This window comes from Tachypleus tridentatus, chromosome 2 (assembly GCF_004210375.1).
Source record: "Tachypleus tridentatus isolate NWPU-2018 chromosome 2, ASM421037v1, whole genome shotgun sequence".
NCBI classification, from domain to species: Eukaryota; Metazoa; Arthropoda; class Merostomata; order Xiphosura; family Limulidae; genus Tachypleus; species Tachypleus tridentatus.
Window position 1 is genome coordinate 48,521,422 of NC_134826.1, and position 16,450 is coordinate 48,537,871.

The 16,450-nt window shown below is 35.3% G+C and overlaps 1 protein-coding gene across 4 annotated transcripts in view; it reads left to right on the plus strand.

Moving 5' to 3' along the window:
• Positions 1 to 272: 272 nt before the first annotated feature.
• LOC143243088 (nuclear hormone receptor FTZ-F1-like) overlaps positions 273 to 16,450 on the plus strand; it is an 84,336-nt gene continuing 68,158 nt past the window's right edge. For 2 of the 4 annotated variants that reach the window (XM_076486865.1, XM_076486828.1), the window contains exon 1: positions 273 to 620. In XM_076486865.1, coding sequence (XP_076342980.1) covers positions 509 to 620 — 112 coding nt within the window. In that variant the 5' untranslated portion in view covers positions 273 to 508. Of the gene's footprint in view, positions 621 to 10,388; positions 10,741 to 16,450 lie in introns of those variants that run through there. The other 2 variants (XM_076486833.1, XM_076486837.1) reach the window with 2 other exon arrangements.

Genomic DNA, 16,450 nt, shown 5'->3' on the forward strand with positions numbered 1-16,450 from the left:
CAGTAGCGGCAGCTCACGAATTTACCTCGTGACTTAGTATTTGGACAGTCGCTTACGTTAAAGAGAACTATCGTTCCTAAACCTTACTTTTACAATATTATTTTTGTGCTAATATTATTATCTCCTTTTACAAAGGTTAAATTTTAGGAAAGTGATGCCACAAATAATTTTATACTTTGAGTAAAATATGTAGACAGTAGCACTGATGACCTAATTTCATGGATGTAAGCGACCCATCTAACCCACTTTCGCGCCTGCTCACTGCAGCCGAAAGTGAAGTTGACTACACGCTGTAAGCCTTGTCCTTGATCTAGCAACCGACCTCTGTAACGCGAAAAGTCTTCACTTAGAACTGAGGAGCTCTTATTTTTGGCAAGGTTGGTTAGGGCTGCTAAAGGAAAGATCTTAACAAATATTATCGATTTTACAGAATTGGAATACTTCTTGTGTTTTAAATTGGTAAGACAGAGCATTGGTGGAGAAAGAAGAGGCCCTGTGTTGCAAGGCAATGCTCGTGGATGGGTCGGGCCTGTACGTGGAACAAGCCGACACCATGAATAGCGACGCTAACGTCTCTACCGCCACATCCCAGCCTGAAGTAGAGGAATCTCCCGGTCCTAGTGAGTAAATAATTATACAAGAGGTTTCACATGTATGTAAGCTCAAACTGATGTGTGTCAAATGTTCGAGGAGTATAACAAAGTCAATTTGATTACTTTGAACGTACATTGTGAACAGGTGTGACTGTTTAGTATGTTGTTGCATAAAGTACGTAAAAAAAGTGGCCTCTCTTTCAGTATTTTAAGGTTTATCGTTTAATTTTCGAAAATATATTGGAATGTGTACGAAATAAAACACTAAAATATTATTTCCGTATGAATATTTTCGAGAAGAATTTATAATGTTATCACGTTTTTAAAGAGAAAGTGAAGTGCGAACTATTCAAGTCTTAAGCCTAATTTTAGTTGCTGCGTCACGCTTAAATTTAAAAGTTAAGCATTCGTGAAACTTCTAAAGATTTATCTGTTTTTGTGTGTAGAATACCATGGGTTAACATTTCTAATGAAAAAATATTATCAAAGTGAGAGAAGTCTATTAATATGAAAGATTACATATTTGTCTTAAACATCGTTCAAATCAAAGTAGACCAATGTCAGTATGTCAGTGGCAGAGTGTGTAAAGAGGGTTATATAAATTGCAAGTGACTGTGTTGTAGCAGAAATTATATGCATATTGATAATACAGTACTAGTAAGATGCTATATTATATATGTGCTTAGGCCCCAACAAGGTTTTATTTTCAAACTTTTAACACTATGTTTCGCCGTGGTTTTTATATTAGTTATTACTTTTATTTTCTTGTTTAGTACAATTGCTTTAGTTATCAAGGCTTGATATAATAGAGTACGAATTGCTTGCTAGTGGTTCAGAGGTAAAGATAGGGGCAGTCTGATTGTGTGGTAAATCTAAGGACCTTTATGGCGTAGTCAGAAACCTAAAATAACCTACTCTTTCGAGAAATTAAAAAAAAAGACCTTGCTATCAGCTGATAATATATATTATTGCATATATTATAGGCTTAATTGTGACGAAAAATAATGTAGGTTTGAGAATGGTACAGAATTCATGTGAGACAGAACTGGGAAGTTATGTGATGGGTATGTGTGTATGTGTTGTTTGATATTCAGGTACGAAAAAACGTTCCCAGCCTTTATCACGAGATAACGACATATTGTTTTTACTTCGTATTTAATTTGTGGTGTAATACTGGTTTCTAACTTATAAAACAAAGTAATTTTAATGAGTAATACACCAAGATTTTTACATAAAAATAAATTGTGTATCGAATGCGTATGTAAGCTGTACAGTTTAACTCGGTTATTATCTGTTTTTGTGGTGTATTATAACTATACGAAATCGAAACAGTTGGAATATTTAAATTAAACTGAATAATTGCTTTTAAGGCGAACAAGTACAACTGTAATTTTTAAAGTTTTTTTTCTTTAAAAAAAAACAACAAAACTTTCTACAGTTCATTAAAAGTGATTTTGTTATTTCTCGATTCAGAAGAACATGAAACCTCTAGATTCTTATAATCTGAGAGAGATTTCGTGTAGAGTTCCAATTTTTTCTTTTATTTTCAGTGTAGTAGCGACTTGATCTGACTAATTAAATATCTGGATATATTGCTTAAGTGTCTTGTATCTCTTTTTTTTTTTAATATAATTTGCTTACTACATAAGCATATGTCTCTGCCTACTTATTATTGTTCTCCGATGAGTTAGTGGTAAGTTATCGGACTTGGAGTGCTAAAAGTCGAGTTCCGATTCCCTACGGTAGATAGGAACACAGTTAGTCCATTTGGTATCTGTGCAGTAAAATAACAAAACTACAGTGTATTGTATTATTGCAAGGACTATATTCATATACGAACGTCCCACGGTGGGACAGCTCTAAGTCTTCGGAGTTACAACGCTAAAATGAGGGGTTCGATTCCTCTCGATGTACACAGCAGACAGCTCGATGTGGCTTTGCCATAGGAAAACACACATGTAGAAATAGACGGTTATAAATTTACGTATTGTATGTTGTGTGATATTTCCTCTGTTAGAACAAAGAAATATGTGTTGCTAAAGAGAGATAATATCTGTCACAGGTAAATACAAGTGATTATTTTGTCGTTGCTAAAGAGAGAGAATATTTGTCACGGGTAAATACAAGTGATTATTTTGTCGTTGCTAAAGACAGAGAATATTTGTCACGGGTAAATACAAGTGATTATTTTGTCGTTGCTAAAGACAGAGAATATTTGTCACGGGTAAATACAAGTGATTATTTTGTCGTTGCTAAAGAGAGAGAATATTTGTCACGGGTAAATACAAGTGATTATTTTGTCGTTGCTAAAGACAGAGAATATTTGTCACGGGTAAATACAAGTGATTATTTTGTCGTTGCTAATGACAGAGAATATTTGTCACGGGTAAATACAAGTGATTATTTTGTCGTTGCTAAAGAGAGAGAATATTTGTCACGGGTAAATACAAGTGATTATTTTGTCGTTGCTAAAGAGAGAGAATATTTGTCACGGGTAAATACAAGTGATTATTTTGTCGTTGCTAAAGAGAGAGAATATTTGTCACGGGTAAATACAAGTGATTATATTGTCGTTGATAAAGAGAGAGAATATTTGTCACGGGTAAATACAAGTGATTATTTTGTCGTTGCTAAAGAGAGAGAATATTTGTCACGGGTAAATACAAGTGATTATTTTGTCGTTGCTAAAGAGAGAGAATATTTGTCACGGGTAAATACAAGTGATTATTTTGTCGTTGCTAAAGACAGAGAATATTTGTCACGGGTAAATACAAGTGATTATTTTGTCGTTGCTAAAGACAGAGAATATTTGTCACGGGTAAATACAAGTGATTATTTTGTCGTTGCTAAAGACAGAGAATATTTGTCACGGGTAAATACAAGTGATTATTTTGTCGTTGCTAAAGACAGAGAATATTTGTCACGGGTAAATACAAGTGATTATTTTGTCGTTGCTAAAGACAGAGAATATTTGTCACGGGTAAATACAAGTGATTATTTTGTCGTTGCTAAAGAGAGAGAATATTTGTCACGGGTAAATACAAGTGATTATTTTGTCGTTGATAAAGAGAGAGAATATTTGTCACGGGTAAATACAAGTGATTATTTTGTCGTTGCTAAAGAGAGAGAATATTTGTCACGGGTAAATACAAGTGATTATTTTGTCGTTGCTAAAGAGAGAGAATATTTGTCACGGGTAAATACAAGTGATTATTTTGTCGTTGCTAAAGACAGAGAATATTTGTCACGGGTAAATACAAGTGATTATTTTGTCGTTGCTAAAGACAGAGAATATTTGTCACGGGTAAATACAAGTGATTATTTTGTCGTTGCTAAAGACAGAATATTTGTCACGGGTAAATACAAGTGATTATTTTGTCGTTGCTAAAGACAGAGAATATTTGTCACGGGTAAATACAAGTGATTATTTTGTCGTTGCTAAAGACAGAATATTTGTCACGGGTAAATACAAGTGATTATTTTGTCGTTGCTAAAGACAGAGAATATTTGTCACGGGTAAATACAAGTGATTATTTTGTCGTTGCTAAAGACAGAGAATATTTGTCACGGGTAAATACAAGTGATTATTTTGTCGTTGCTAAAGACAGAATATTTGTCACGGGTAAATACAAGTGATTATTTTGTCGTTGCTAAAGACAGAGAATATTTGTCACGGGTAAATACAAGTGATTATTTTGTCGTTGCTAAAGACAGAGAATATTTGTCACGGGTAAATACAAGTGATTATTTTGTCGTTGCTAAAGACAGAGAATATTTGTCACGGGTAAATACAAGTGATTATTTTGTCGTTGCTAAAGACAGAGAATATTTGTCACGGGTAAATACAAGTGATTATTTTGTCGTTGCTAAAGAGAGAGAATCTTTATCACAGACAAACCAATCGAACAGTCGAGCAACTTGTAGTTCTCACTGTTGTATATATCTCGTGTTCAGGGGCCATAGTGAACACTTCAGTTTTTTACTGGTAGATTTTGATGTACCTTTACACTTTTTGGTTAATACTTGTCATCCACATGTGCGGGACTAAAATATTAACTCTCCCCCTTTTTTTTTTTCAAGTTAAACATTTTTTGCTGTAACTGAGCGCCCGTAAGTAACACTGAAGTTCAAATATGTCAAACAAGAAACAGTTTGTGATGAAACCACATTTCTCTTTTGTTGGAAGTCGCAACAAAAAACAAAACTTATTGTTTTAGTAAAAGCGAAATATATGTATTAAATCATTATTTCTGCATTAGAAACATCAACGTGGGAAGGAGAAAAATGCACGTGAATTGACCAAGCTATACTTCATACCGTAACCTTCTTGTGTCTTGTATTTTTTTTAAGTTACTTTTATTATTGTGTTATACATTTCTTCTCATTCTCGTGAAATGACGAATAACATACATTTCATTCCCTGTTCAAATTTCTCGTTTACTTATATCCTACGTAATACACTACACGTATTGGTGTATACGCTATATTTATTTTTGGCAGTAAAATGTTGAATTGTATTCGATTTATTTAGCTATACAGTGAGGAGATCTAATGTATACTAGAGATTGCTGATACGGGTGTGGAAAACTTTATTTCAAAAGTGCCAAACAAATATCAACGTTTGAAACTCCTAACGTATTTTCATATTAGTTTTTACAGTTGTAAAGTACATCAGATCTGAGTATAAAACTTTGAGATCCAGTGTATACTCCACGTGGTGTGACACCTAACATTGCTTTCTCGAGTGACTGCTCATAGTTTTTTTTTTTTTTTGAAATTCTTACTGTTTGTGACTAATGTTTACATGTAAGTAAACTTTGTATCAGGGAAAATTGATTGCATTTAGATTATTTTTCAAGAAATGTGACATTTTTCAATAACCACACGACCTTTGTTACATGTTAGTATCTGATGCGAACTGCAACCAAAATTATCCATTCTGAAAAACAAATAGTTTCAGTAAACAATTCATACTAAATCCAAGATGTCGGGGAGATATTTTCTCTTTTATGGAAGTTTTAAACTTGCAATGAATAGTTTACTATCAAAATAAAGTAAAAATAAATAATGAAATACATTCTGTACTTTATACAAACTTGTATATAAATGTTTTCTACATCACTGGTTCGTGGTCTACGTATCGAAAAACTTTACACAAAATTAATTAAGCAAATAAATATTTCTGTTATGGGTTAAATGTGTAACACCATTAAAAGATCTGTGGAAAGCTTTGATCTCTCTTTTCTTTTCCCAACCATATTTGGTAGAGAATTCGTTCTAAAAACGATACAAAGAAATGATTTGCTTTGGTTTGAATTTCGCGCATAGCTACTCAAGGGCTATCTGAGCCAGCCGTCCCTAATTTAGCAGTGTTAAGACTAGAGGGAAGGCAGTTAGTCATCACCACCCGCCGCCAACTCTTGGGCTACTATTTTATCAACGAATAATGGAATTGACCATCACATAGACTATCCCACGGCTGAGAGGGCGAGCATGTTTGATGTGATAGCGATTCGAACCCGCGACCCATCAGATTAGGAGTCGAGTGCCTTATCCGCCTGCCCGTGCCGGGCCACAAAGAAATGAATCGGTGAAAGGCATGAATTATCCAAAGTAAATCTAGTCATGAAACGTGTACTCGTCCCGGTCATTTTTTTTTTATTTTTTGCAACTTTTGTATTAAGAATATTGTTAAGTAGTGCATTCGTGTATCAATGGCTTAGTGAATTACCAGACAGTTTTAGTGAGACTATAGAATTCTACCGAAGTTTGAGGATGTTATGGCAGTTCCATCAACAAGAAGTTTTAATTGTTGAGGAAATATGGTGTAAGCCAAAAACCTTGTTTTTAAAATAGTTTCGTTTGTTTGAAGTTAAACGCAAAGTATACAGTTGGCTACCTGTAATCCGGCTTTTAGAGACTTAACCGCTGAGCTACTTGGGTTTCGGGGGGAGGGGGGTTAGGATAGAAACATTTTTATAATTTACTCAGAATATCTCAAACCCTGAATGTTCATTGAATAATATCTTGCAGGGTTTATCATACCGTGCAGAGAGATCTGTCTTAATTCTCGGCTGTACGAACACATTCAAAATACTACTTTTGAAGGGGTGATCTGGAAAGATCAATGTTATATATGGAAAGTCTAACTTGTAACTGATTTAGAATTGACCTGGTAATTTTCTTGTTGTGTAGTACGTTGATAGACAACTGGTTGATACGTATTTTAATTAATGTGAGATGGTTTTTAAATAGCTGTTAATTTTTTAACACATCCTCTCTAGCAAGGGGGGGGAGTGAATTATTCTCGGACCTTGTAAATACTGTCTGTTTCAGGTCCAATGATTATTAAAGTTCAGTCTATGTAAGCGAGTTAATTGGTAGTTGTAATTTTATTTCTTAGCTGAACGATGCATCAAGAAGTTTAAAAAATACAGCGACAGAATTTACTGCGGGGGCAAAAAACTTAGCTGAGTTTTTCTTTTTTTCCTTTGCTGTGGATTTGTAGGCTTTTATGGGCGTATTTATGACACCATATCCTCTCTCCACTTGCTCCCGGGTAGGTAAACGGTATCTTTTCGGGCTTACAACGCAAAAATCAAGGGTTGGATACCCCGCACAGCAGCTAGCCCACTGGGACTCGGCCCTACATAAATATTAAACTAGACAATTTGAATATGTTTTTTTTGGGAGGGAGGGAGGCGTCGACGAAGACCAGTATTGACGAAAGAGAGCGTTACTTAGCACTTTGGTTTTAATTGTACAAGGTATTCCTTAGTTCATGTGGAATACATTACCTATTTGGAATATAGTCCTTTCTGAATATCTAAGTAAGTAGACTGCTTTATATATGTATTAGAGAGAGACACGCCTGGGATCTTTATGCGACAACAGTTGAACGTTTAGATGACGTAGATCGCTTGTATGGTTGTCAAAATCAACTGTCGGTATTGAGGTTTCATTATTTGTTAGTAACTCGGTTCGTGGGTAATATGTACAATTTTCTCTGAAGGCTGAAGGAAAGGCACGAGATTAATATTTTTAGTATTGAGAAGCTAAAGGCGTATATAATCTCGTGATATATCTTATCTGAATTATACGTAGTAATTGTTTGTTTGTAGTTAAGCGCAAAGCTACACAAAGGGCTATATGTGCTCTGCCCGCAATGGATATCGAAACTTAGTTTTTAATATCATAAGTTTTCACACATTACTTTGTATTTCCCATTTCCCAGGGGCACAACGTGTATAATTCGAATATTTTGTGTCCCGCCAAAAAAATCACTAACTACGAAGTCGATTAATATTAATTTCCGTCTCCGTAATTTTTTCACCAACCCGTTTCTATTTTGCAGGCCAAAGTAATTTATACATTGGGTATTCTATGAAAACATTTTCTGTTTCGGTTGATTTCTCGTGTCATTTACTTATTTCAATGTTATTTTCATGATTGTTTTAAAATTTATTTTAGTTTTCGATAAAATAAGAGTCGTTGTAATGACAAATAATATCAATTTTCTGTAGACAAACAGTACTGTAAAATTACTGTCCCTGTGGAAGTATAAAGTGAACTTATAATTTACTTGGTTTTTCTGTACCTTATTGACATTACGATTTTGTAAGACACACAAATGTGTAAGAAAAGAGAGAAAGAAAACGTGATGTTCAGAAAGTAGTTGTTGTGGCTGTCTCGTTACTAAGTGTATCTGAAGGCCTTCGTCTCGGTGGCTCAACATTAGCTTATAACATTAAAATTTGAGGCTCAATCGTTGGAGAGGGCACAGCACATATAGCATTGTGCACAGTTATGCGCTTAACAACAAACACACTAAATGTATCGAAGTTAACCTAATGTGACACCGGACTGAGGATCTTTGGGTTCGTTGTTCACCCCCACCTCAAAATACGCGCTCCACACTTGAATGGAAGGTCACCCAGGCATGAGGGGAGGGTCTGGGAGTAGCTTTGCAGGGTCAGTGAACTCATATCTGACATCGAATTTTGTGTTTCTGGCCTCTTTTAGGAACCCAGAGGAGTGACATGAAACTGTTGTTCGTATTCTCCTCTCACGAGCTAACAGAATTAAACTTTACACATGCGCTTGGGTACTTCAGGTAGGTGCCCTGACGAAGTGTTTTTGGATACAGATTCTTTTCCTTGGGTTAGTTTTTGGAGGTACCCTTGTATTATGATATTCTGTGAATAGGTTTCCAGGGTCTCTTAACTCGTTTCTGACATTGAAGTTTTGTTCCTTGACCCTCTCGGGATCTCCAGAAACGTCATTTTTTACACTGTACTTGTACCTCATTCACAGACTTGACATATAAGGTCAAGTACTAATGATGAGTGTCCTAAAAGATTTTTTGTTTTCGGATACAGAACTCCTTTAGTGTATCCATAGAGGTAATTTGGGGTAGTGGAGGAACTTATTTGGTGTGTTTTGGTCTCTGTGAATCAGGAAAGGACGTTAGAGCTCCGCAACAGAGGATGGATATTTTGTGATAGTTAATATAATGTATGTTGTCCTTCAAAATATGGTTGTACTAACTCTTTAGTCGTGATCCCCAGAACGTGGTGCTTGTGATATAATATACATTGTGTGTGGTCCTTTCAGACGGTGGTTACTAACCTTGTTTTTTGTTTTTTTTTGTCGCATGACACTGTGCTTAGAAAAAATACCATTTTAATCACGATCCCTACATTACAAAATTTCAGAGAAGTTGTAATAATAATGAAAAAAAATCTGTTATTAAAATTTTCAATGGTAAAATCGATAGCGATGGAACAACACGTTGAATGAAAGATTTGTAAGGACTACGGTTGCACACGTTTAATGTAAGCTGTTTTCGCGGGCATATTTTCCCTAAGCGTTGGTTGTAGACGTTTTTCTCTTCTTTCAGTCGCTTGCGCTTCGCCCATGTTGCATTACTAAAGACAAACCCTGTTCACAGAGGTTTTAAAATGTGATACCTTAGAAAGGATGATTACAATATTATATATCACCCAATAAAACGAGCAACATTTTTTCTTTTCTTATGTATATTGCTCATAAAAGTAAAGTATTGACCAAAGTGGTAGCGACCCTACTAGGGACGTGCCCCCACAGTTTATGAAATCTACCTTTGGACCTGTTGGTAGTTTTGTCATTTTCGAGAACTTGTTGTTAGAGATACAATTTATATGTCCAGACACTCTTAAACAAGATGTTGATACTGATATTCAATACATAATTTGATAGTGCCGTATATGTTTCGATCCTTCCGGGGAAAGATAAGTGGTATAATATATTATCTGATTTTATCAGTCGTAATTTTTAGTGGGGTCAGACATCTGAATATACATTTGGTGGCTTTCCATACACGTGCGGGTGTGTATAGCGTTAGTCATAGCTTAATTTTCCAATGTATGCATTGTTCCGCTGTTCTTTCCAAGTATTTTTTTTAATATAAATTTCAAACATAATCTTGTCGTAGTTTCGTAATTCTTTGTAGCTTTATTAAAATTCTTGAATAGCTATGAGCTGTGGATCCTCGAGTATTTATGTAAGTTTATTGAAAATTTTCAGGCGATCTTTTCGATAACCAATCTGAAGCTAACGCGCACTGGCGGCATTCTGGCGCTGGTACGTTTTTGTTTAGCTGAAAGATTATTTCGTCACTAGAGCAGGAAGAAGCGGGGTACACGTTGTTGTCGAGAGTACGTTGGTAATGTGATAGGTACATAAATTACAGTAAACATGAAGGATGCGATGTCTTATACTCGCAGTTTAATACGTTGCAACGTTTCGTAATATGATCACCGCTGCTATTTTGTGCTAGTCATCCCAGCAAGTGTCGTATGAATAGACTTCCTTTTCTTGTGGAAATAGACTTATTTACATAGAGCAGAAAACACGTTTTTACAGCTTCGTAAGGTATTTCTAGTTCTGTTTGTTTCTACGTGGAAATTGGAGGAGGGTATAAGATAGGTATCTATGTGTGGTAGTGCACGTGAAAATATTGTTAATAAAGAATAGGAAACAGATTAGGTATCTGTAGTGTATGTGTGTGTGCGGTATTTCTGGATCACGTGGAAGTAGCGTTACCAATGAATATATAGCGGACAAACAATCCAGCGTTGTGAGATGCGTGGCTTTGACAAACCTAAAGGTAGGATATTTTTATCGTGAGAAATATGTAATGATATTTACCATAACTAAATACCAGCAAATACTTAGAAATATTATTTTAATAGCTTTAAGTTTAGGGCGTCTTATGTAAAGATATAAATAGCGTAAGTATTTCTTCCAACCGATGACTGCGCACCCACCAGCTTCGTTTAACCGAATTCAAGGACTACCGGTGAGGTTTTCCAATCAGTCTTTTTTAGGCACATGTTTAACCATAGCATAACGGCTGATAAAACGGTTCTGGGTTTGTTTATTGTTTCAAGTACAAATTTGTAGCTCGTAGCTCCATCATACCTTGTTCGATTTGAGATCTTCTCACAGTTTTGGTCTCAGGAGGTCAAATTTTATCGATTGATGTATTTTATCATGCCCAAGATGTAGACTAATTTACTCTAATCCTGCTTCAGAGAATTTCAAGTTCAGCGACTGTTGATGGTTCCCTCTAGCTTGCAATTAATTTTGCACCAAGTTTCTTGGGAGTCGTATTTTTGTAGTAATAACCCCCACATCCTAGTAACGTACGACTCACTCAAAAGAAGTAAAGAAACGCCATCAATGTTGCAGGAATTGTCGTATATTAAGTGATTTTCTTTTGCCTGTGCCTGGACCCCAGCGGTGGTAAAATGTTTATAAACAAGTCGGTAATTTTGGAATATAAATGAAATTTTCTCGTAGATAAATATTAAAAGAAAGTTTATAACTCCAGAGTTGCTGCCAGAAGGCTATAAATGGTCGTATCATCAAAGTAATAGACGTAAATAATGGCCCATGCTGATAGCTGTACAAAACGTCAAGTTACTATCCGGAAACACGTGTATTCTGTATTCGGTGTTAAATGCGCGGATATTAAATAATTTGAAGGTATTAATAACATTTCACTAGAACGTAAGATAATTGCACTTGTGTAATATTGAAGTGATAGTTCGGTAGTTGATTTACTGCACCAATTTCATCCTTAAGTCATACGTATGCTATTTTTAAAGATGTTTTTGTAGCATTCAGGTAAGTGTATAAAAATGTAAAAACCAACCAACCAACCTTCCCATCGTAAGTAACATTTGTAAGCAACCTTTCTAATTCTTTCAATATTTAAGAAAGTAACGTTTAGTTAACAATTTTCCACAATTAATGTGACTAACAATAATAATAGTCTTCAAGTTTTGGATAATATTCAATACTATTTCGACCACCTACTGAGTTTGTTGTATACCAGCCGGTCTTGTGAGCTCTGGATTGAGCAAAATGCGTCGTCAGTAATGATATAACAAATATAAATGTGGTTGAAATACTATTGCTTGATATTATTTTAATTGTTGAAACTCCTTTAAAGGGTACTAATATTAAGAATGTAGTGTTAAAAAAATAAAATTATCCTAACGTGATGTATGACTCAGTTTTCATTATTTTGTTGAGACAAGTTTAGGACTTGTTAAGACAAGTTTAAGCAGGACAGTTGAGTTTTCTACCCAGAATACCTGTACGTGTTTAGCTAACCTCCTTTATTTGAGTAATTTTTGTAAGTGGATCCTGGTTAATTGTTATTGATCCGAGTCGAAGTTCAGTGAAATAAACTTGTTGAAACGGATCTAAGATTACAATTGTTTTAGTGTGGATGTAAGAGTATAAAAGTGATTTATAATCCCGGCATTAAATCCTAACGATATTGCCTAAACTAGGTCTTTAAAGGTGACATAATTGTATTGATGGCGTGAATTTCAAATATAAGTCATTCCTGAGGATGTCGACTCTACTTATGGAAATAAAAATTTCTGGTGTCAATCGAAAAAGAGTGTGATTAAAGGATATTTCTGATACTTGCAATATGAGAACACAATAAATACGTGGACAGTAATAACATTGTTTCGAAATAAAGTGGAATCGGAAAACATATTTCTTACTAGAGACCTCTGCAAGCACATACATCCAAATCGTTTGTTTATTGGGAGACAGGCGTCATTACGTGCGTTGATTAAGTAGTAGAGCTGAGAAAAATATCATATACTCAGAAAAGCCTCGGGCTGTGCATATGGAGCTGTTGAAGGCATAAAACTATTAATGCGTAAATAATAACGGAAGACGCGTTATTCCGTTATAATATTAATAATAATAATCCAGTAAAAGGATTGGTAACTGAATTTCAAGTTATGTTGTTATAATTACTGAGTGCTTCTACTTCCTATGTTATAAACTTCGAGTAGAGTAATATAAATATGTGAAAATATATTCGGTATTTCGTACGAAGTATGTTATACGTGTATTGGATTAAAAGCCACGGGCTGTACGAGATGGTGTAGACTAAACTGAAACTGCACGACTTTCCACCACTGTTAACCTGACATTAGGTGATGAAAATACGAAAAAAGTAGAACATTGTAGGGTTAAGAAATTGGAATAATTCGAATTTGTAAAAACCGTCGACATTTTTCGATAAGTTGTCCAATCAAGTGTAAGCATCTTGCTAATAGCGACAAGAGTCACACTTGACGTTTGATGGAAGTTGGGTCCGTTGGTGTTTCTTAACGTACAACCGGTTTTATAACTTAATTTTTGGACAGTTGAAATTGATCATGCATCAATGATTATCATGTGATAAAATGCTCGCGAACGTTCGAGGGACTTGTGTTTTAATATTCGAGAAGCTAATTTTTAATTTTTTTCCTCTGTCCATTTCTCCTGTGCTTGGAAGCCCGAACTAGTGATTTTGTAAACTAGATTTGATTGATTTCTTTTATTCTTGGGCTTGGCTTGTTTTGAATTTCGCGTAAAGCTACACAAGGGCTATCTGCGCTAGTCGTCCCTAATTTAGCAGTGTAGGCAGCTAGTCATCAACACCCACCGCCAACTCTTGGGCTACTCTTTTACCAACGATTGGTAGGATTGATCGTAACATCATAACGCCCCCACGGCTGAAAGGGCGAGAATGTTTGGTGTGACAGGAATTCGAACCCGCGACTCTCAGATTACGAGTCGAGTGCCTTAACCACCTGGCCATGCTGGGCCTCTTTATTCTTGGGTGAATTTCCTTGATGAAGTATTAGCTACCAGGTTGTTTGACTTCAACTTCCAGTGGGGGATGGGGAAAGAGAGAGAAATATCGTATTAGTGATTTTAATAGGCATTTCTTGTCAACTCTTCTTTAAATTTCTCTCTCTCTTTATTTTGTTAAGCTAGTAATAGGGTAAGACAGACTTAGAGTTATTGTAAATATTCACATCTGCCTTGTTCTTGTTATAAGAAAGTGTATGTAACAGGAGATTTATAAAGTGTGAATGTTTTGAAGAAAACAAAGATTCCTTTCTGTTTTATCGGGTGACTCACATTCCAAGGAACGTACAGGTTATTATGGGCTGTTTTCTGAACTGTTTGTTCTTTTTCGCAACACTCAATTTTATAAAACTACATGGTGAAGTAGATGGACTGGTCGTATTAAGACACTATATTCAAAACAAACAAAATAAATCAACTGAAAATTTATTACTACAGTCGTAGAGAGCACCTGTTCTTGAAGATTTGTTGGAGTGTAGAATTTGTATTGTGTACCCTGCTTGTAGGATTCTAAGGCGGATGGTAAAAGGGGAACTAAACTGTAACTAGCTAATTAAAGTTACAATTAGCCAGTTGGTTACTTAAATCAAGATCGTGTTTTTTTGTTTTTTGTTTAATGAAGCTTTCGGCTTCGTTCAGACACTGTTTGAATTGTTAGGCTAAAATGTTACGTAAACAGTAGTTGTAACTGTTATAAGCTAACAGAATGGATCTTGGCGAGTTGTTTTCTTTGTGAATTTTGGGTGACCTGTATGGAGCTGGAAAATCGTTATTATTTTTTTTTTTTTCCACCGTAACTATTCAACTCTCGCAGGCATCATACGCGATGTTTGACATGGAACGGCCCTAAGACATTTATTCTTAAGCCAACGAAGAGGGTAAAAAAAGTCTGAGTATGAATGATTTAGAGCGTGTAAGATTAACATTCCTCAAGTTCTCATAATTAGTTTATTTTTATCTCATACATACCTGTAATATTTAATTAATTTACCTGAAATACTAAGTTTTGTCTAAGCATACCAATCTAAAGGTTGTTGTATCAATACATATTAGTCTCAAATGTAGTGTGAGTATTGCTTTGAACTTGTGAAACAGACATTTCTTGGAATAAAGTGTTATTAATTGGTAGAATAAGAGCTCAAATTTGATGTGAACATGTTGGATTACGTAACTGATTTATCTGCAACACTTTTAACATTGCTCGTTTTAAATGGCTACTCAGTGCCTTTGTGGATTTGGTTTTGGACCGACATTTAAAATACGTTGGATTTGATCTAATCCCCTTTATATACACTCTCCTTTTAAGCCAACAAACGAAATTTTGGACTGGATTCAAAATCAGGAAAGTCGCGATTGCGCTTTGTTTGCATAGGAACTGAAGTGACATCTGTCTGGATTTATAAATGTAATGAGGTTAAAAAGTGTAGCATGTGCATATTTTGTCGAGCTAAGCCTCTTTTCTTTCTATTTTTCTTTAATGTACAGTTTATTCTAACTTGCATGGAATTAGTTTCATTCCGTAATATATATATAAAATATACAGTTTCATTTTAAAGTACGTCTTAGCCTTTCTGCAGTGAAATCAAAATGGCATAGCATATGGGTTGATTTGTAGGTCAAGTGTTTGATAATACAAAAATTGAAATAAACCAAGCGTAGATGAATGCTGAAAGGAACAACATTCAGTCCCATAATCCACGACCCAAATATTCACCATAGGTAAGTTTTGAGACCTCATTAAGTTCTCAGTCGTAACTATCCATTCAGTGACTCATTCAGTCACGAATGGATTTGTGTCTTGATGACATCATGGCCACTTATTAACTTCTCTATGTCCGAGTTTGGCGCAAGATTAAGGTTTTCAAGACTGTTAATCATGTTCTAAAACAAACGTACGAAAAAGGTTCGAAAAACATTCATAAGCGGCAAAACTTGTGTGTGTGGGGAGGTCAGTATCGACAACTGGGGTCAAATTTTTGCCATACTAACCGTAAGTACTGAAATCAAAGTTGGATCAATGACATTTCCTTATAATTTATTTCCCATTCAAAAGAACGCTTTACTTCCTGGTCAAAGTGAGGGGGGTGCCACCCGGCTCCGCTGCCTATGACGACATTGGTAATACAAAACAGTTATATCACACGTATGTACATAGAAATGTATATGTAGGTGCACGATATTTTCTGTCACGTTAGGGCTAAAGAAAGGATGCTCGTGTTGATACTCCTCGCGTATTTCCTGTTGTGTTGTAGATGACACGTGGAACGTACGAAAAGACTTGTTAGATTTTTATTTGATGAGTCTCGTGTGGTGTTGTATGTACAACTATTTCAATAAATCAATATGAGTTGATAATTGTACGGCATCGTTAGGGTGAATATATAACAACCAACACAAACTTTGTATCGCTCCCCATCCACCCAAAGAAAACGAACAAATAACAACAAAAAAACTCGTATCTGAGTGTAAGCGGTACAGTTGTCAGGACTATATTAAACAACTGTAGTATAATGAAGCGTCGTATTAAAGAGAATGAACGAGCCTTCTAAGGAGAGAGAAGATTCTTGCTTGAATCGTATTCATTACATAGAATATAGTTTAGTGTAACACACAAACAAATAGACCAGGTGGTTTTAAGTTATGTA